This window comes from Salmo salar, chromosome ssa10 (assembly GCF_905237065.1).
Source record: "Salmo salar chromosome ssa10, Ssal_v3.1, whole genome shotgun sequence".
NCBI lineage: Eukaryota > Metazoa > Chordata > Actinopteri > Salmoniformes > Salmonidae > Salmo > Salmo salar.
Window position 1 is genome coordinate 1,972,682 of NC_059451.1, and position 21,821 is coordinate 1,994,502.

Here is a 21,821-nt window from a genome sequence, read left to right on the forward strand (position 1 = left end):
AATGTCCAGATCAGAGTGGTTAGAGATAATGTCCAGATCAGAGGGACAGAGTGGTTAGAGATAATGTCCAGATCAGAGGGACAGAGTGGTTAGAGATAATGTCCAGACCGGAGGGATTAGAGATAATGTCCAGATCAGAGTGGTTAGAGATAATGTCCAGATCAGAGGAGCAGAGGGATTAGAGATAATGTCCAGATCAGAGTAGCAGAGGGATTAGAGATAATGTCCAGATCAGAGTGGTTAGAGATAATGTCCAGATCAGAGGGACAGAGTGGTCAGAGATAATGTCCAGATCAGAGGGACAGAGTGGTTAGAGATAATGTCCAGATCAGAGGGGTTAGAGATAATGTCCAGATCAGAGTGGTTAGAGATAATGTCCAGATCAGAGGGACAGAGTGGTTAGAGATAATGTCCAGACCGGAGGGATTAGAGATAATGTCCAGATCAGGGTGGTTAGAGATAATGTCCAGATCAGAGGGGTTAGAGATAATGTCCAGATCAGAGGAGCATAGGGATTAGAGATAATGTCCAGATCAGAGTAGCAGAGGGATTAGAGATAATGTCCAGATCAGAGTGGTTAGAGATAATGTCCAGATCAGAGGGACAGAGTGGTCAGAGATAATGTCCAGATCAGAGGGACAGAGTGGTTAGAGATAATGTCCAGATAAGAGGGGTTAGAGATAATGTCCAGATCAGAGGGGTTACAGATAATGCCCAGATCGGAGGGATTAGAGATAATGTCCAGATCAGAGGAGCAGAGGGATTAGAGATAATGTCCAGATCAGAGGGGTTAGAGATAATGTCCAGATCAGAGTGGTTAGAGATAATGTCCAGATCAGAGGAGCAGTGATTAGAGATAATGTCCAGATCAGAGTGATTAGAGATAATGTCCAGATCAGAGGGAGAGTGATTAGAGATAATGTCCAGATCAGAGTGGTTAGAGATAATGTCCAGATCAGAGTGGTTAGAGATAATGTCCAGATCAGAGTGGTTAGAGATAATGTCCAGATCAGAGTGGTTAGAGATAATGTCCAGATCAGAGTGGTTAGAGATAATGTCCAGATCAGAGGGACAGAGTGGTTAGAGATAATGTCCAGATCAGAGGGACAGAGTGGTTAGAGATAATGTCCAGATCAGAGGGGTTAGAGATAATGTCCAGATCAGAGGGGTTAGAGATAATGTCCAGATCAGAGGAGCAGAGGGATTAGAGATAATGTCCAGATCAGAGTGGTTAGAGATAATGTCCAGATCAGAGGAGCAGAGTGGTTAGAGATAATGTCCAGATCAGAGTGGTTAGAGATAATGTCCAGATCAGAGTGGTTAGAGATAATGTCCAGATAAGAGGGACAGAGGGATTAGAGATAATGTCCAGATCAGAGGGACAGAGGGATTAGAGATAATGTCCAGATCAGAGTGGTTAGAGATAATGTCCAGATCGGAGGGATTAGAGATAATGTCCAGATCAGAGGGATTAGAGATAATGTCCAGATCAGAGGGATTAGAGATAATGTCCAGATCAGAGGGATTAGAGATAATGTCCAGATCAGAGGGATTAGAGATAATGTCCAGATCAGAGGGATTAGAGATAATGTCCAGATCAGAGGGGTTAGAGATAATGTCCAGATCAGAGAGACAGAGTGGTTAGAGATAATGTCCAGATCAGAGTGATTAGAGATAATGCCCAGATCAGAGTGGTTAGAGATAATTTAACACCAAAAAGTTGTAGAACTTATTTCCATTGTGGTCATTTGAAAGAAAGGAAAAATGATTGACATCTATTGACTAGTTGGATAAAAGAGTGATGGGACATTATGTGGACACCTGCTCGTCAACATCTCATTCCAAAATCATGGACATTAATATGGAGTTGGTCCCCCCTTTGCTGCTATAACAGCCTCCACTCTTCTGGGAAGTCATTAATATGGAGTTGGTCCCCCCTTTGCTGCTATAACAGCCTCTACTCTTCTGGGAAGTCATTAATATGGAGTTGGTCCCCCCTTTGCTGCTATAACAGCCTCCACTCTTCAGGGAAGTCATTAATATGGAGTTGGTCCCCCCTTTGCTGCTATAACAGCCTCCACTCTTCTGGGAAGTCATTAATATGGAGTTGGTCCCCCCTTTGCTGCTATAACAGCCTCCACTCTTCTGGGAAGTCATTAATATGGAGTTGGTCCCCCCCTTTGCTGCTATAACAGCCTCTACTCTTCTGGGAAGTCATTAATATGGAGTTGGTCCTCCCCTTTGCTGCTATAACAGCCTCTACTCTTCAGGGAAGGCATTAATATGGAGTTGGTCCTCCCCTTTGCTGCTATAACAGCCTCTACTCTTCAGGGAAGGCTTTCCACTAGATGTTGGAACATTGCTGCGGGGATTTGCTTCCATTCAGCTACAAGAGCATTAGTGAGGTCGGGCACTGATGTTGGGCAATTAGGCCTGGCTCGCAGTCGGCGTTCCAATTCACCCCAAAGGTGTTTGATGGGGTTGAGGTCAGGACTCAGGCTAGTCAAGTTCCTCCACACTGATCTCCACAAACCATTTCTGTATGGACCTCGCTTTGTGAACTTTTTATTTTTACCTTTATTTAACTAGGCAAGTCAGTTAAGAACAAATTCTTATTTTCAATGATGGCCTAGGAACAGTGAATTTACTGCCTTGTTCAGGGACAGAACGACAGATTTTTACCTTGTCAGCTCGGGGATTCAATCTTGCAACCTTTCAGTTACTAGTCCAACGCTCGAACCACTAGGCTACCTGCCGCCCGAACGGGGGCATTGTCATGCTGAAACAGGAAGGGGCCTGCCACAAAGTTGGAAGCACAGAATAGTCTAAAATGTCATTGTATACTGTAGCGTTAAGATTTCCCTTCACTGGAAATAAGGGGCCTGAACCATGAAAAACAGCCCCAGGCCATTATTCCTCCTCCACCAAACTTTACAGTTGGCACTATGCATTGGGGCAGGTAGCGTTCTCCTGGCATCCGCCAAACCCAGATTCGTCTGTCGGATTGCCAGATGGTGAAGCGTGATTCATCACTCCAGAGAACACGTTTCCACTGCTCCAGAGTCCAATGGCGGCGAGATTTACACCACTCCAACCAACACTTGGCATTGCGCATGGTGATCTTAGGCTTGTGTGCGGCTGCCCGGCCATGGAAACCCAATTCATGAAGCTCCCAACGAACAGTTCTTGTGCTGACGTTGCTTCCAGAGGCAGTTTGGAACTCAGTAGTGAGTGTTGCGACCGAGGACAGATGATTTTTACGCGCTTCAGCACTCGGCGGTCCCGTTCTGTGAGCTTGCGTGAGCCGTTGTTGCTCCTAGACGTTTCCACTTCACAGTTGACCGTGGGCAGCTCTAGCAGTGCAAACATTTGATGAACTGACTTGTTGGAAAGGTGGCATCTTATGACGGTGCCACGTTAGAAGTCAGTGAGCTCTTACATTCTACATTTTAGTCATTTAGCAGACGCTCTTATCCAGAGCGACTTACAGTAGTGAATGCATACATTTCATACATTTATATATATATATTTTTTCTGCCTGTACTGGCCCCCCGTGGGAATTGAACCCACAACCCTGGCGTTGCAAACACCATGCTCTACCAACTGAGCTACAGGGAGCTACAGGGAAGGCCTCTTCAGTAAGGCCATTCTACTGACAATGTTTGTCTATGGAGATTGCATGGCAGTGTGTTCGATTTTATAGACCTGTCAGTAACGGGTGTGACTGAAATAGCCGAATCCACTAATTTGAAAGGGTGTCCACATACTTGTATATATTTATGTATATAGTGTATATTAACAGTCGCAATGATGGCCTGTCTTGCCCAACCCACCTCATCCAGGAAGGGACGTGGCTGAGGAGTCCTCTTGTCCAGAGCGACAGCCACTCTGGAAGCAGTACAGTACCTGCGGAACCACGTCCACTTATGACTCTCAGCACAGCAGGGTAGGGTGTCCAACTCCAGGTCGCAGGCGAGGGCCACCAGCACCTAAAAACAAACAAACAAACGGACCGATTCAAAATGATATCCAAATCGCTAAGACAAACTAAATCTAGAATGGCACACATTCATTTACGCCTTCCCCTCTGCTGTCACTGGAAGAATACAGGTAACAGTCAGTTACAAACCCTTTCTGTTAGCCTACCTTTCCGTCTGTTAGCCTACCTTTCCGTCTGTTAGCCTACCTTTCCGTCTGTTAGCCTACCTTTCCGTCTGTTAGCCTACCTTTCCGTCTGTTAGCCCACCTTTCCGTCTGTTAGCCCACCTTTCCGTCTGTTAGCCCACCTTTCCGTCTGTTAGCCCACCTTTCCGTCTGTTAGCCCACCTTTCCGTCTGTTAGCCCACCTTTCCGTCTGTTAGCCCACCTTTCCGTCTGTTAGCCCACCTTTCCGTCTGTTAGACCACCTTTCCGTCTGTTAGCCCACCTTTCCGTCTGTTAGAATACCTTTCTGTTAGCCTACCTGTCTGTTAGCCTACCTGTCTGTTAGCCTACCTGTCTGTTAGCCTACCTGTCTGTTAGCCTACCTTTCTGTTAGCCTACCTTTCTGTTAGCCTACCTTGAAGAAGGGGCTGTGTAACAGCTGTTTTCCTCCCCTGACGATGGGGTCCTCGTATTCATACTGCCTCTGGAGAGCCTCAGGAAGACCCTTCACCAGGGCGGCCAGCGCGCTGCCTGTAAAACTCATGGAGCGAGACTCTCCTTCACTGTCCCCAAGCAGCCTGGTGATGTTGATGGACTGGCCATACTCTGTGGTCAGCAGTTTACGGAGCCTCTGCAGAGCCCACATACGATGTCCTGCTGCTATAAGACAAACAACACATAGTACTTTACAGTGACAGAGAGGAGACCGGGTCAGACCCATACAATGACAGAGAGGTGAGAGCCCAAGGATACAGACATTTCTATGAGACATGTATCAGAGTCTATGTACAATTTTTAATAGCAATTCCTCAACTGTACTGCCACAGCTTCCACCTAAAAACACTGAGAAGCAGCTAGACTGTACTGCCACAGCTTCCACCTAAAAACACTGAGAAGCAGCTAGACTGTACTGCCACAGCTTCCACCTAAAAACACTGAGAAGCAGCTAGACTGTACTGCCACAGATTCCACCTAACAACACAGAAGCAGCTAGACTGTACTGCCACAGCTTCTCCCTAACAACACAGAAGCAGCTAGACTGTACTGCCACAGCTTCCACCTAAAAACACTGAGAAGCAGCTAGACTGTACTGCCACAGCTTCCACCTAAACACTGAGAAGCAGCTAGACTGTACTGCCACAGCTTCCCCCTAACACAGAAGCAGCTAGACTGTACTGCCACAGCTTCCACCTAAAAACACTGAGAAGCAGCTAGACTGTACTGCCACAGCTTCCACCTAAAAACACTGAGAAGCAGCTAGACTGTACTGCCACAGCTTCTCCCTAACAACACAGAAGCAGCTAGACTGTACTGCCACAGCTTCCACCTAAAAACACTGAGAAGCAGCTAGACTGTACTGCCACAGCTTCCACCTAAACACTGAGAAGCAGCTAGACTGTACTGCCACAGCTTCCCCCTAACACAGAAGCAGCTAGACTGTACTGCCACAGCTTCCCCCTAACAACACTGAGAAGCAGCTAGACTGTACTGCCACAGCTTCCCCCTAAAAACACTGAGAAGCAGCTAGACTGTACTGCCACAGCTTCCCCCCAACAACACTGAGAAGCAGCTAGACTGTACTGCACCAGCTTCCACCTAAAAACACTGAAGCAGCTAGACTGTACTGCCACAGCTTCCCCCTAACAACACTGAGAAGCAGCTAGACTGTACTGCCACAGCTTCCCACTAACAACACAGAAGCAGCTAGACTGTACTGCCACAGCTTCTCCCTAAAAACACAGAAGCAGCTAGACTGTACTGCCACAGCTTCCACCTAAATACACTGAGAAGCAGCTAGACTGTACTGCCACAGCTTCCACCTAAAAACACTGAGAAGCAGCTAGACTGTACTGCCACAGCTTCCACCTAAAAACACTGAGAAGCAGCTAGACTGTACTGCCACAGCTTCCACCTAAAAACACAGAAGCAGCTAGAGTGTACTGCCACAGCTTCCCCCTAACAACACAGAGAAGCAGCTAGACTGTACTGCCACAGCTTCCCCCTAACAACACAGAAGCAGCTAGACTGTACTGCCACAGCTTCCCACTAACACAGAGAAGCAGCTAGACTGTACTGCCACAGCTTCCCCCTAACAACACAGAAGCAGCTAGACTGTACTGCCACAGCTTCCCCCTAACAACACAGAAGCAGCTAGACTGTACTGCCACAGCTTCCCCCTAACAACACAGAAGCAGCTAGACTGTACTGCCACAGCTTCCACCTAAATACACTGAGAAGCAGCTAGACTGTACTGCCACAGCTTCCACCTAAAAACACTGAGAAGCAGCTAGACTGTACTGCCACAGCTTCCCGCTAACAACACAGAAGCAGCTAGACTGTACTGCCACAGCTTCCCCCTAACAACACAGAAGCAGCTAGACTGTAATGCCACATCTTCCCCCTAACAACACAGAAGCAGCTAAAGAGGCTGTGTATATCAGGCTGAGGTACGTCCTAAACGACGCGGATGCGGACTAAGAGGTGTGAAGTGGTCCTCGTACCCAGGGCACTGAGCTGAGCGCAGGCAGCCAGGGAGGCAGCCAGGCGGGGTACGATGCTCCGGTTGGAGGCTAAGTTGAGCCTGAAGTCCAGGAGGCAGGTCACCAGGTCCATGGACGGACAGGACAGGATGCAGCGGTCAGACAGAAGGTCTTTAGGACCTGGGGGACAGACACAGTCTGTTACACAGTACAACTAACTACAGATGATGATAGGGTGGGGTGAGGCGGTGTGAGGCAGTGTGGGGTGAGGCAGTGTGGGGTGAGGCAGTGTGAGGCAGTGTGGGGTGAGGCGGTGTGTGTGGTGAGGCAGTGTGTGGTGAGGCAGTGTGTGGGGTGAGGCAGTGAGGCAGTGTGTGGTGAGGCAGTGTGTGTGGTGAGGCAGTGAGGTAGTGTGGGGTGAGGCAGTGTGTGTGGTGAGGCAGTGTGGGGTGAGGCAGAGAGGCAGTGTGTGTGGTGAGGCAGAGAGGCAGTGTGTGTGGTGAGGCAGTGAGGCAGTGTGTGTGGTGAGGCAGTGAGGCAGTGTGTGGTGAGGCAGTGTGTGGTGAGGCAGTGAGGCAGTGTGTGGTGAGGCAGTGAGGCAGTGTGTGGTGAGGCAGTGAGGCAGTGTGTGGTGAGGCAGAGAGACAGTGTGTGGTGAGGCAGTGTGCGTGGTGAGGCGGTGTGTGTGGTGAGGCGGTGTGTGTGGTGAGGCGTGGTGAGGCGGTGTGTGTGGTGAGGCGGTGTGTGGTGAGGCAGTGTGTGGTGAGGCAGTGGGTGGTGAGGCAGTGAGGCAGTGTGTGTGGTGAGGCAGTGAGTGGTGAGGCAGTGTGTGTGGTGAGGCAGTGTGTGTGGTGAGGCAGTGTGTGTGGTGAGGCAGTGTGTATGGTGAGGCGGTGTATGGTGAGGCGGTGTGTGGTGAGGCGGTGTGTGGTGAGGCGGTGTGGGGTGAGGCAGTGTGTGGTGAGGCGGTGTGTGTGCGGTGAGGCGGTGTGTGTGTGTGGTGAGGCGGTGTGTGTGTGGTGAGGCAGTGTGTGGGTCTTACCAGCAGCAGGCATGATGGGGTAGACAGTGTGTGTGGGTCATACAGCAGCAGGCATGATGGGTAGACAGTGTGTGGGTCATACCGGCAGCAGGCATGATGGGGTAGACAGTGTGTGGGTCATACCGGCAGCAGGCATGATGGGTAGACAGTGTGTGTGGGTCATACCGGCAGCAGGCATGATGGGGTAGACAGTGTGTGTGGGTCATACCAGCAGCAGGCATGATGGGTAGACAGTGTGTGGGTCATACCAGCAGCAGGCATGATGGGGTAGACAGTGTGTGTGGGTCATACCAGCAGCAGGCATGATGGGGTAGACAGTGTATGGGTCATACCGGCAGCAGGCATGATGGGGTAGACAGTGTGTGTAGGTCATACCGGCAGCAGGCATGATGGGGTAGACAGTGTGTGGGTCATACCGGCAGCAGGCATGATGGGGTAGACAGTGTGTGGGGGTCATACCGGAAGCAGGCATGATGGGGTAGACAGTGTGTGTGGGTCATACCAGCAGCAGGCATGATGGGGTAGACAGTGTGTGTGGGTCATACCGACAGCAGGCATGATGGGGTAGACAGTGTGTGGGACATACCGGCAGCAGGTATGATGGGGTAGACAGTGTGTGTGGGTCATACCGGAAGCAGGCATGATGGGGTAGACAGTGTGTGTGGGTCATACCAGCAGCAGGCATGATGGGGTAGACAGTGTGTGGGTCATACCAGCAGCAGGCATGATGGGGTACACAGTGTGTGGGTCATACCAGCAGCAGGTATGATGGGGTAGACAGTGTGTGTGGGTCATACCGGAAGCAGGCATGATGGGGTAGACAGTGTGTGGTGAGAGCAGCAGGCATGATGGGTAGACAGTGTGTGGGTCATACCAGCAGCAGGCATGATGGGGTAGACAGTGTGTGTGGGTCATACAGCAGCAGGCATGATGGGGTAGACAGTGTGTGGGTCATACAGCAGCAGGCATGATGGGGTAGACAGTGTGTGGTTCATACCGGCAGCAGGCATGATGGGGTAGACAGTGTGTGGGTCATACCGGCAGCAGGCATGATGGGTAGACAGTGTGTGTGGGACATACCGGCAGCAGGCATGATGGGTAGACAGTGTGTGTGGGTCATACCGGCAGCAGGCATGATGGGTAGACAGTGTGTGGTGAGAGCAGCAGGCATGATGGGGTAGACAGTGTGTGGGTCATACCAGCACCAGGTATGATGGGGTAGACAGTGTTTGTGGGTCATACCGGAAGCAGGCATGATGCGGTAGACAGTGTGTGGTGAGAGCAGCAGGCATGATGGGGTAGACAGTGTGTGGGTCATACCAGCAGCAGGCATGATTGGGTAGAACGTGTGTGTGGGTCATACAGCAGCAGGCATGATGGGGTAGACAGTGTGTGGGTCATACCGGCAGCAGGCATGACGGGTAGACAGTGTGTGTGGGTCATACCGGCAGCAGGCATGATGGGTAGACAGTGTGTGTGGGTCATACCAACAGCAGGCATGATGGGGTAGACAGTGTGTGGTGAGAGCAGCAGGCATGATGGGGTAGACAGTGTGTGGGTCATACCAGCAGCAGGCATGATGGGGTAGACAGTGTGTGTGGGTCATACCAGCAGCAGGCATGATGGGGTAGACAGTGTGTGTGGGTCATACCAGCAGCAGGCATGATGGGGTAGACAGTGTGTGGGTCATACCAGCAGCAGGTATGATGGGGTAGACAGTGTGTGGGTCATACCAGCAGCAGGTATGATGGGGTAGACAGTGTGTGGGTCATACCGGCAGCAGGCATGATGGGGTAGACAGTGAGTGGGGGTCATACCAGCAGCAGGCATGATGGGGTAGACAGTGTGTGGGTCATACCGGCAGCAGGCATGATGGGGTAGACAGTGTGTGTGGGTCATACCGGAAGCAGGCATGATGGGGTAGACAGTGTGTGTGGGTCATACCAGCAGCAGGCATGATGGGGTAGACAGTGTGTGGGTCATACCAGCAGCAGGAATGATGGGTAGACAGTGTGTGGTGAGAGCAGCAGGCATGATGGGGTAGACAGTGTGTGGGTCATACCAGCAGCAGCATGATGGGGTAGACAGTGTGTGGGTCATACCGGCAGCATGCATGATGGGGTAGACAGTGTGTGGGTCATACCAGCAGCAGGTATGATGGGGTAGACAGTGTGTGGGTCATACCGGCAGCAGGCATGATGGGGTAGACAGTGTGTGTGGGTCATACCAGCAGCAGGCATGATGGGGTAGACAGTGTGTGGGTCATACCAGCAGCAGGCATGATGGGGTAGACAGTGTGTGTGGGTCATACCAGCAGCAGGCATGATGGGTAGACAGTGTGTGTGGGTCATACCAGCAGCAGGTACAATGGGGTAGACAGTGTGTGGGTCATACCGGCAGCAGGCATGATGGGGTAGACAGTGTGTGGTGAGAGCAGCAGGCGTGATGGGGTAGACAGTGTGTGGGCCATACCAGCAGCAGGCATGATGGGGTAGACAGTGTGTGTGGGTCATACCGGCAGCAGGCATGATGGGTAGACAGTGTGTGTGGGTCATACCAGCAGCAGGTATGATGGGGTAGACAGTGTGTGGGTCATACCGGCAGCAGGCATGATGGGGTAGACAGTGTGTGGTGAGAGCAGCAGGCATGATGGGGTAGACAGTGTGTGGGTCATACCGGCAGCAAGCATGATGGGTAGACAGTGTGTGTGGGTCATACCGGCAGCAGGCATGATGGGGTAGACAGTGTGTGTGGGTCATACCGGCAGCAGGCATGATGGGGTAGACAGTGTGTGTGGGTCATACCGGCAGCGGGCATGATGGGGTTGGCAGTGTGTGTGGGTCAAACCGGCAGCGGGCATGATGGGGTAGACAGTGTGTGTGGGTCATACCGGCAGCAGGCATGATGGGGTAGACAGTGTGTGTGGGTCATACCGGCAGCGGGCATGATGGGGTAGACAGTGAAACGCCAACCCCATCCGTTTACAGATCCATCGCTGGTAAACTTCCACTTCAACTCATCAGCTGGGATCCTCAACTCACTGGACCAGTCAGACCACTCACGACCTGAGGACGGGGAGACAGGACGAGGAGACACAGGACGAGGAGACACAGGACGAGGAGACACAGGACGAGGAGACACAGGATGAGGAGACACCACGAAGACAATGTCAGAAACCAAAAACCCTCTACTAACATCTCACGAAGTGTTGGGATTGGCTCGGGCTGTGGTCACCTGATCGGACAGAGATGATCCTATTGGCTCCGTCCATGATGGTGAGAGGGTCATGACGTCTCTCTGCAGAACACTGGCGGTCAAACTCCACCCTCAGTCCCTCCGCACCTACAACACAGAGACCACCCTCAGTCCCTCCGCACCTACAACACAGAGACCACCCTCAGTCCCTCTGTCTACAACACAGACTCCACCCTCAGTCCCTCTGTCTACAACACAGAGACTCAACCCTCAGTCCCTCTGTCTACAACACAGACCCTCCACCCTCAGTCCCTCTGTCAACAACAGACCCTCCACCCTCAGTCCCTCCACCTACAACACAAAGACCCTCCACCCTCAGTCCCTCTGTCTACAACACAGACCCTCCACCCTCAGTCTACAACACAGACCATCCACCCTCAGTCCCTCTGTCTACAACACAGACCCTCCACCCTCAGTCCCTCTGTCTACAACAGAGACTCCACCCTCAGTCCCTCTGTCTACAACAGAGACTCCACCCTCAGTCCCTCTGTCTACAACACAGACTCCACCCTCAGTCCCTCTGTCTACAACAGAGTCCACCCTCAGTCCCTCTGTCTACAACAGACCCTCCACCCTCAGTCCCTCTGTCTACAACACAGACTCCACCCTCAGTCCCTCTGTCAACAACAGACCCTCCACCCTCAGTCCCTCTGTCTACAACACAGACTCCACCCTCAGTCCCTCTGTCTACAACACAGACTCCACCCTCAGTCCCTCTGTCAACAACAGAGACTCAACCCTCAGTCCCTCTGTCAACAACAGACCCTCCACCCTCAGTCCCTCTGTCTACAACACAGACACTCCACCCTCAGTCCCTCTGTCTACAACACAGACACTCCACCCTCAGTCCCCCTGTCTACGACACAGACACTCCACCCTCAGTCCCCCTGTCTACGACACAGACTCCACCCTCAGTCCCCCTGTCTACGACACAGACTCCACCCTCAGTCCCTCTGTCTACAACACAGACTCCACCCTCAGTCCCTCTGTCTACAACACAGACTCCACCCTCAGTCCCTCTGTCTACAACACAGACTCCACCCTCAGTCCCTCTGTCTACAACACAGACTCCACCCTCAGTCCCTCTGTCTACAACACAGACTCCACCCTCAGTCCCTCTGTCTACAACACAGACTCCACCCTCAGTCCCTCTGTCTACAACACAGACTCCACCCTCAGTCCCTCTGTCTACAACACAGACTCCACCCTCAGTCCCTCTGTCTACAACACAGACTCCACCCTCAGTCCCTCTGTCTACAACAGACTCCACCCTCAGTCCCTCTGTCTACAACAGACTCCACCCTCAGTCCCTCTGTCTACAACACAGACTCCACCCTCAGTCCCTCTGTCTACAACAGACTCCACCCTCAGTCCCTCTGTCTACAACACAGACTCCACCCTCAGTCCCTCTGTCTACAACACAGACTCCACCCTCAGTCCCTCTTTCCACAACAGACCCTCCACCCTCAGTCCCTCTGTCCACAACAGACCATCCACCCTCAGTCCCTCTGTCCACAACAGACCATCCACCCTCAGTCCCTCTGTCCACAACAGACCCTCCACCCTCAGTCCCTCAGTCCACAACACAGACTCCACCCTCAGTCCCTCTGTCCACAACAGACCCTCCACCCTCAGTCCCTCTGTCCACAACAGACCCTCCACCCTCAGTCCCTCTGTCCACAACAGACCCTCCACCCTCAGTCCCTCTGTCCACAACAGACCCTCCACCCTCAGTCCCTCTGTCCACAACAGACCCTCCACCCTCAGTCCCTCTGTCAACAACAGACCCTCCACCCTCAGTCCCTCTGTCTACAACACAGACTCCACCCTCAGTCCCTCTGTCTACAACACAGACTCCACCCTCAGTCCCTCTGTCAACAACAGAGACTCAACCCTCAGTCCCTCTGTCAACAACAGACCCTCCACCCTCAGTCCCTCTGTCTACAACACAGACACTCCACCCTCAGTCCCTCTGTCTACGACACAGACACTCCACCCTCAGTCCCCCTGTCTACGACACAGACACTCCACCCTCAGTCCCCCTGTCTACGACACAGACTCCACCCTCAGTCCCCCTGTCTACGACACAGACTCCACCCTCAGTCCCCCTGTCTACGACACAGACTCCACCCTCAGTCCCTCTGTCTACAACACAGACTCCACCCTCAGTCCCTCTGTCTACAACACAGACTCCACCCTCAGTCCCTCTGTCTACAACACAGACTCCACCCTCAGTCCCTCTGTCTACAACACAGACTCCACCCTCAGTCCCTCTGTCTACAACACAGACTCCACCCTCAGTCCCTCTGTCTACAACACAGACTCCACCCTCAGTCCCTCTGTCTACAACACAGACTCCACCCTCAGTCCTCTCTGTCTACAACACAGACTCCACCCTCAGTCCCTCTGTCTACAACACAGACTCCACCCTCAGTCCCTCTGTCTACAACACAGACTCCACCCTCAGTCCCTCTGTGTACAACAGAGACTCCACCCTCAGTCCCTCTGTCCACAACAGACCCTCCACCCTCAGTCCCTCTGTCTACAACAGAGACTCCACCCTCAGTCCCTCTGTCTACAACAGAGACTCCACCCTCAGTCCCTCTGTCCACAACAGACCCTCCACCCTCAGTCCCTCTGTCCACAACAGACCCTCCACCCTCAGTCCCTCAGTCCACAACACAGACCCTCCACCCTCAGTCCCTCTGTCCACAACAGACCCTCCACCCTCAGTCCCTCTGTCTACAACAGAGACTCCACCCTCAGTCCCTCTGTCTACAACAGAGACTCCACCCTCAGTCCCTCTGTCCACAACAGACCCTCCACCCTCAGTCCCTCTGTCAACAACAGACCATCCACCCTCAGTCCCTCTGTCCACAACAGACCCTCCACCCTCAGTCCCTCTGTCCACAACAGACCCTCCACCCTCAGTCCCTCTGTCTACAACAGAGACTCAACCCTCAGTCCCTCTGTCCACAACAGACCCTCCACCCTCAGTCCCTCTGTCTACAACAGAGACTCCACCCTCAGTCCCTCTGTCTACAACAGAGACTCCACCCTCAGTCCCTCTGTCCACAACAGACCCTCCACCCTCAGTCCCTCTGTCAACAACAGACCATCCACCCTCAGTCCCTCTGTCCACAACAGACCCTCCACCCTCAGTCCCTCTGTCCACAACAGACCCTCCACCCTCAGTCCCTCTGTCCACAACAGAGACTCAACCCTCAGTCCCTCTGTCCACAACAGACCCTCCACCCTCAGTCCCTCTGTCCACAACAGACCCTCCACCCTCAGTCCCTCTGTCCACAACAGACTCCACCCTCAGTCCCTCTGTCCACAACAGACCCTCCACCCTCAGTCCCTCTGTCTACAACACAGACTCCACCCTCAGTCCCTCTGTCTACAACAGAGACTCCACCCTCAGTCCCTCTGTCCACAACAGACCCTCCACCCTCAGTCCCTCTGTCCACAACAGACCCTCCACCCTCAGTCCCTCTGTCCACAACAGACCCTCCACCCTCAGTCCCTCTGTCCACAACAGACCCTCCACCCTCAGTCCCTCTGTCCACAACAGAGACTCAACCCTCAGTCCCTCTGTCCACAACAGACCCTCCACCCTCAGTCCCTCTGTCCACAACAGACCCTCCACCCTCAGTCCCTCTGTCCACAACACAGACTCCACCCTCAGTCCCTCTGTCCACAACAGACCCTCCACCCTCAGTCCCTCTGTCTACAACACAGACTCCACCCTCAGTCCCTCTGTCTACAACAGAGACTCCACCCTCAGTCCCTCTGTCTACAACACAGACTCCACCCTCAGTCCCTCTGTCTACAACACAGACTCCACCCTCAGTCCCTCTGTCTACAACAGAGACTCCACCCTCAGTCCCTCTGTCTACAACACAGACCATCCACCCTCAGTCCCTCTGTCTACAACAGAGACTCAACCCTCAGTCCCTCTGTCAACAACAGACCCTCCACCCTCAGTCCCTCTGTCAACAACCCAGAGACTCAGTTCCTCAGTCTCTCTGTCTACAACAGAGACTCAACCCTCAGTCCCTCTGTCCACAACAGACCCTCCACCCTCAGTCTCTCTGTCCACAACAGACCCTCCACCCTCAGTCCCTCTGTCCACAACAGACCCTCCACCCTCAGTCCCTCTGTCCACAACAGACCCTCCACCCTCAGTCCCTCTGTCCACAACAGACCCTCCACCCTCAGTCCCTCTGTCCACAACAGACCCTCCACCCTCAGTCCCTCTGTCCACAACAGACCCTCCACCCTCAGTCCCTCTGTCCACAACAGACCCTCCACCCTCAGTCCCTCTGTCCACAACAGACCCTCCACCCTCAGTCCCTCTGTCAACAACAGACCCTCCACCCTCAGTCCCTCTGTCTACAACACAGAGACCCCACCCTCATCAGTGCATTGTATTTGTATGTAAAATGTTACCAGGTATCTTAACGGTGCCGCTGGTGGAGGTGTCGTCAGTGTAGGGATGACTGCTCTCCACCACCACCGGCTGAGAGGACAGACGCCCGCTCTGAGAGTCTGTGGCTACGTCCTCTAACTCCGTCACGCACAGCTCCAGCAGCATGTCTGCCACCTACGGTGTTCATACAGGGACGAACCAGACACATTTATTACCACTGTATACCGGGTAAGCGATGGCTGTGTGTGTGTGTGTGTCCATGTCTGTCTGTATTGCAGGGTGGTATGGACACATCTATATACCGATAATGATAAAATCAGGAAGTGCTAGAGCTGGGCGATATGGACCCAAAAAAATATCACTATAAATGTAAATATTCTACTCCATGTCACAGTGGGGACAGGAAGTGAGTCAGTAACATCTCTACTCCACGTTACAGTGGGGACAGGAAGTGAGTCAGTAACATCTCTACTCCATGTTACAGTGGGGAGAGGAAGTGAGACAGTAACATCTCTACTCCACGTCACAGTGGGGACAGGAAGTGAGTCAGTAATATCTCTACTCCACGTCACAGTGGGGACAGGAAGTGAGTCAGTAACATCTCTACTCCACGTCACAGTGGGGACAGGAAGTGAGTCAGTAACATCTCTACTCCACGTCACAGTGGGGACAGGAAGTGAGTCAGTAACATCTCTACTCCACGTCACAGTGGGGACAGGAAGTGAGTCAGTAACATCTCTACTCCACGTTACAGTGGGGACAGAAGTGAGTCAGTAACATCTCTACTCCACGTCACAGTGGGGACAGGAAGTGAGTCGGTAACATATCTACTCCACGTCACAGTGGGGACAGGAAATGAGTCAGTAATATCTCTACTCCTCGTTACAGCGGGGACAGGAAGTGGGGAGATTAGCCGACAGCCAAACAGTGACAAGCAGATACTTTCATAGCAGGAATCAGCATAATGTATATATTACTGTCGACCAAATAACAGTTTTAAAACCATCTACATGACCATCGTGTAGCAAAATCACAGAAAATCACAGAAAATGCTTCGGTAAGAAGACAATGTCGGTGTAAGTAATTTTCGGTTTATCGTCCCAGCTCTAGTCCGTATCTGTGTGTGTGTGTGTGTGTGTGTGTGTGTGTGTGTGTGTGTGTGTGTGTGTGTGTGGCACGTGTCCTGCCGTGCCTACTATGCATTCGTGTACTCTACCTGTGGGTAGGCAGTCCCCATCCCAGACAGCACAGCAGACAGCACCTCCTTGCCCTTCTCCCCAGAGCGGACAGACACAGCCAGCTTCAGCAGGTCCACCATCACCCTGGTATCGTCAGGTACCAGGAGACTGGTGAATTCGTCCAGGTACTGAGGTTCTGGAGCCCCAGTCTTATTCTGACACTCTGAGTCCTGGAAGAGAAACCACAAGAATTACATTTACTGATAGCATCGCTAGGGTTATAGGTTCCATTACTGCTGGACCTGTTCACCGGACGTGCTACCTGTCCCAGACCTGCTGTCCCAGACCTGCTGGAACCCTGACCTGTTCACCGGACGTTCTACCTGTCCCAGACCTGCTGTCCCAGACCTGCTGACCCGACCTTTCACTGTCCCAGACCTGCTGTCCCAGACCTGCTGTCCCAGACCTGCTGGAACCCTGACCTGTTCACCGGACGTGCCACCTGTCCCAGACCTGCTGTCCCAGACCTGCTGGAACCCTGACCTGTTCACCGGACGTTCTACCTGTCCCAGACCTGCTGTCCCAGACCTGCTGTCCCAGACCTGCTGTCCCAGACCTGCTGGGACCCTGACCTGTTCACCGGATGTGCTACCTGTCCCAGACCTGCTGTCCCAGACCTGCTGGAACCCTGACCTGTTCACCGGACGTGCTACCTGTCCCAGACCTGCTGTCCCAGACCTGCTGGAACCCTGACCTGTTCACCGGACGTTCTACCTGTCCCAGACCTGCTGTCCCAGACCTGCTGGAACCCTGACCTGTTCACCGGACGTGCTACCTGTCCCAGACCTGCTGTCCCAGACCTGCTGGAACCCTGACCTGTTCACCGGACGTTCTACCTGTCCCAGACCTGCTGGGACCCTGACCTGTTCACCGGATGTGCTACCTGTCCCAGACCTGCTGTCCCAGACCTGCTGGAACCCTGACCTGTTCACCGGACGTGCTACCTGTCCCAGACCTGCTGTCCCAGACCTGCTGGAACCCTGACCTGTTCACCGGACGTTCTACCTGTCCCAGACCTGCTGTCCCAGACCTGCTGGAACCCTGACCTGTTCACCGGACGTGCTACCTGTCCCAGACCTGCTGTCCCAGACCTGCTGGAACCCTGACCTGTTCACCGGACGTTCTACCTGTCCCAGACCTGCTGTAGAGGAACCCTGACCTGTTCACCGGACGTGCTACCTGTCCCAGACCTGCTGTCCCAGACCTGCTGGAACCCTGACCTGTTCACCGGACGTTCTACCTGTCCCAGACCTGCTGTCCCTGACCTGTTCACCGGACGTGCTACCTGTCCCAGACCTGCTGTCCCAGACCTGCTGGAACCCTGACCTGTTCACCGGACGTTCTACCTGTCCCAGACCTGCTGGGACCCTTGACCTGTTCACCAGACGTGCTACCTGTCCCAGACCTGCTGTCCCAGACCTGCTGGAACCCTGACCTGTTCACCGGACGTGCTACCTGTCCCAGACCTGCTGTCCCAGACCTGCTGGAACCCTGACCTGTTCACCGGACGTTCTACCTGTCCCAGACCTGCTGTCCCAGACCTGCTGGGACCCTGACCTGTTCACCGGACGTGCTACCTGTCCCAGACCTGCTGTCCCAGACCTGCTGGAACCCTGACCTGTTCACCGGACGTGTCACTTGTCCCAGACCTGCCGTTTTCAACTCTCTAGAGACAGCAGGAGCGGTAGAGATACTCTCAATGATCGGCTATGAAAAAGCCAACTGACACTTACTCTTGAGTTGCTGACTTGTTGCACCCTCGACTACTGTGATTATTATTATTTGACCATGCTGGTCATTTATGAACATTTGAACATCTTGGCCATGTTCTGTTATAATCTCCACCCGGCACAGCCAGAAGAGGACTGGCCACCCCTCATAGCCTGGTTCCTCTCTAGGTTTCTTCCTAGGTTTTGGTCTTTCTAGGGAGATTTTCCTAGCCACCGTGCTTTTACACCTGCATTACTTGCTGTTTGGGGGTTTTAGGCTGGGTTTCTGTACAGCACTTTGAGATATCAGCTGATGTAAGAAGGGATATATAAATACAATTGATTTGATTTGGAACCAAAAACTCCACCGTACTTTAAAGACAAGGAGATGAGACCTCAAAATGCATCATCTAACCAGGGTTAGAGAGGTGGGACAGTCACTGGGGGGGGCGTAGAGCTCACCTCTTTAGTTTTGGTCATGGTCTCTGCGATGATGCTAGCCGCTCCGGGGTCGTCCGTGACCGGGATGAAAGGTCGAGAGGAAGCAGCAGTAGACGGGGTCACAGCTGATGAGGGGGTGACAGCATCCTCTGAGGAGGTCACCTGGTGACAGAACAAAGACCAGATGTATCTATTAGCCAGCCAATCCTCTGAGGAGGTCACCTGGTGACAGAACAAGGACCGTATGTATCTATTAGCCAGCCAATCCTCTGAGGAGGTCACCTGGTGACAGAACAAGGACCGGATGCATCTATTAGCCAGCCAATCCTCTGAGGAGGTCACCTGGTGCCAGAACAAGGACCGGATGTATCTATTAGCCAGCCAATCCTCTGAGGAGGTCACCTGGTGACAGAACAAGGACCAGACTATCTATTAGCCAGCCAATCCTCTGAGGAGTTCACCTGGTGACAGAACAAGGACCGGATGTATCTATTAGCCAGCCAATCCTCTGAGGAGGTCACCTGGTGACAGAACAAGGAACATATGTATCTATTAGCCAGCCAATCCTCTGAGGAGGTCACCTGGTGACAGAACAAAGACCGGATGTATCTATTAGCCAGCCAATCCTCTGAGGTCACCTGGTGACAGAACAAGGAACATATGTATCTATTAGCCAGCCAATCCTCTGAGGAGGTCACCTGGTGACAGAACAAAGACCGGATGTATCTATTAGCCAGCCAATCCTCTGAGGAGGTCACCTGGTGACAGAACAAGGACCGGATGTATCTATTAGCCAGCCAATCCTCTGAGGAGGTCACCTGGTGACAGAACAAAGACCGGATGTATCTATTAGCCAGCCAATCCTCTGAGGAGGTCACCTGGTGACAGAACAAGGAACATATGTATCTATTAGCCAGCCAATCCTCTGAGGAGGTCACCTGGTGACAGAACAAAGACCGGATGTATCTATTAGCCAGCCAATCCTCTGAGGAGGTCACCTGGTGACAGAACAAGGAACATATGTATCTATTAGCCAGCCAATCCTCTGAGGAGGTCACCTGGTGACAGAACAAGGACCGGATGTATCTATTAGCCAGCCAATCCTCTGAGGAGGTCACCTGGTGACAGAACAAGGACCGGATGTATCTATTAGCCAGCCAATCCTCTGAGGAGGTCACCTGGTGACAGAACAAGGACCGGATGTATCTATTAGCCAGCCAATCCTCTGAGGAGGTCACCTGGTGACAGAACAAGGACCGGATGTATCTATTAGCCAGCCAATCCTCTGAGGAGGTCACCTGGTGACAGAACAAGGACCGGATGTATCTATTAGCCAGCCAATCCTCTGAAGAGGTCACCTGGTGACAGAACAAGGACCGGATGTATCTATTAGCCAGCCAATCCTCTGAGGAGGTCACCTGGTGACAGAACAAGGACCGGATGTATCTATTAGCCAGACAATCCTCTGAGGAGGTCACCTGGTGACAGAACAAGGACCAGACGTATCTATTAGCCAGCCAATCCTCTGAGGAGGTCACCTGGTGACAGAACAAGGAACGTATGTATCTATTAGCCAGCCAATCCTCTGAGGAGGTCACCTGGTGACAGAACAAGGACCGGACGTATCTATTAGCCAGCCAATCCTCAGATCATCTTAAAACCTGTTAGGGCTAGGGGGCAGTATTTGCACGGCTGGAGAAAAAAAATGTACCCGATTTAATCTGGTTACTAATCCTACCCAGTAACTAGAATATGCATATACTTATTATATATGGATAGAAAACACTCTAAAGTTTCTAAAACTGTTTGAATGGTGTCTGTGAGTATAACAGAACTCATTTGGCAGGCAAAACCCTGAGACATTTTCTGACAGGAAGTGGATACCTGATGTGTTGTATTACCTTTAAACCTATGCCATTGAAAAACACAGGGGCTGAGGAATATTTTGGCACTTCCTATTGCTTCCACTAGATGTCACCAGCCTTTACAAAGTGTTTTGAGTCTTCTGGAGGGAGATCTGACCGAACGAGAGCCATGGAACGATGATGGCCCATTAGACACCTGGCGCGCGAGTTCATGTTGGGTACCCTCGTTCCAATACGTTATAAAAGAGTATGCATTCGTCCACCTTGAATATTATTCATGTTCTGGTTAAAAAAGGCCCTAATGATTTATGCTATACAACGTTTGACATGTTTGAACGAACGTAAATATATTTTTTCCCCTCGTTCATGAAGTGAAGTCCGGCGGGCTTAGATCATGTGCTAACAAGACGGAGATTTTTGGACATAAATGATGAGCTTTTTTGAACAAAACTACATTCGTTATGGACCTGTGAAACCTGGAAGTGACATCTGATGAAGAGAATCAAAGGTAATGGATTATTTACATAGTATTTTCGATTTTAGATCTCCCTAACATGACGACTAGTCTGTATCGCAACGCGTATTTTTCTGGGCGCAGTGCTCAGATTATTGCAAAGTGTGATTTCCCAGTAAGGTTATTTTTAAATCTGGCAAGTTGATTGCGTTCAAGAGATGTAAATCTATAATTCTTTAAATGACAATATAATATTTTACCAATGTTTTCTAATTTTAATTATTTAATTTGTGATGCTGACTTGACTGCCGGTTATTGGAGGAAACGATTTCCTCAACATCAATGCCATAGTAAAACGCTGTTTTTGGATATAAATATGAACTTGATAGAACTAAAAATGCATGCATTGTCTAACATAATGTCCTAGGAGTGTCATCTGATGGAGATTGTAAAAGGTTAGTGCATCATTTTAGCTGGTTTTATGGTTTTGGTGACCCTGTCTTTGAATTGACAAAACATTACACACAACTCTTGTAAATGTACTGTCCTAACATACTCTAAATTTATGCTTTCGCCGTAAAACCTTTTTGAAATCGTAAAACGTGGTTAGATTAAGGAGATGTTTATCTTTCAAAGGGTGTAAAATAGTTGTATGTTTGAAAAATTTGAATTTTGACATTTATTTGGATTCAAATTTGCCGCTCTTGAAATGCACCTGCTGTTGATGGAGTGCACCACGGGTGGGACGCCTGCGTCCCACCT

General features: G+C 51.8%; 1 protein-coding gene across 10 annotated transcripts in view; it reads right to left on the reverse strand.

Moving 5' to 3' along the window:
- Positions 1-21,821, reverse strand: part of herc2 (HECT and RLD domain containing E3 ubiquitin protein ligase 2) — a 283,800-nt gene that overhangs the window by 58,037 nt on the left and 203,942 nt on the right. For 9 of the 10 annotated variants that reach the window (XM_045687211.1, XM_045687213.1, XM_045687210.1 and 6 more), the window contains 8 exons: positions 18,762-18,902; positions 16,569-16,760; positions 15,373-15,526; positions 10,900-11,007; positions 10,599-10,730; positions 6,645-6,803; positions 4,559-4,803; positions 3,834-3,989 (listed from right to left, as the gene is read on the reverse strand). In XM_045687211.1, the coding sequence (XP_045543167.1) occupies positions 3,834-3,989; positions 4,559-4,803; positions 6,645-6,803; positions 10,599-10,730; positions 10,900-11,007; positions 15,373-15,526; positions 16,569-16,760; positions 18,762-18,902 (1,287 nt within the window). The remainder of the gene's footprint in view (positions 1-3,833; positions 3,990-4,558; positions 4,804-6,644; positions 6,804-10,598; positions 10,731-10,899; positions 11,008-15,372; positions 15,527-16,568; positions 16,761-18,761; positions 18,903-21,821) is intronic. The other variant, XM_045687212.1, reaches the window with a different exon arrangement.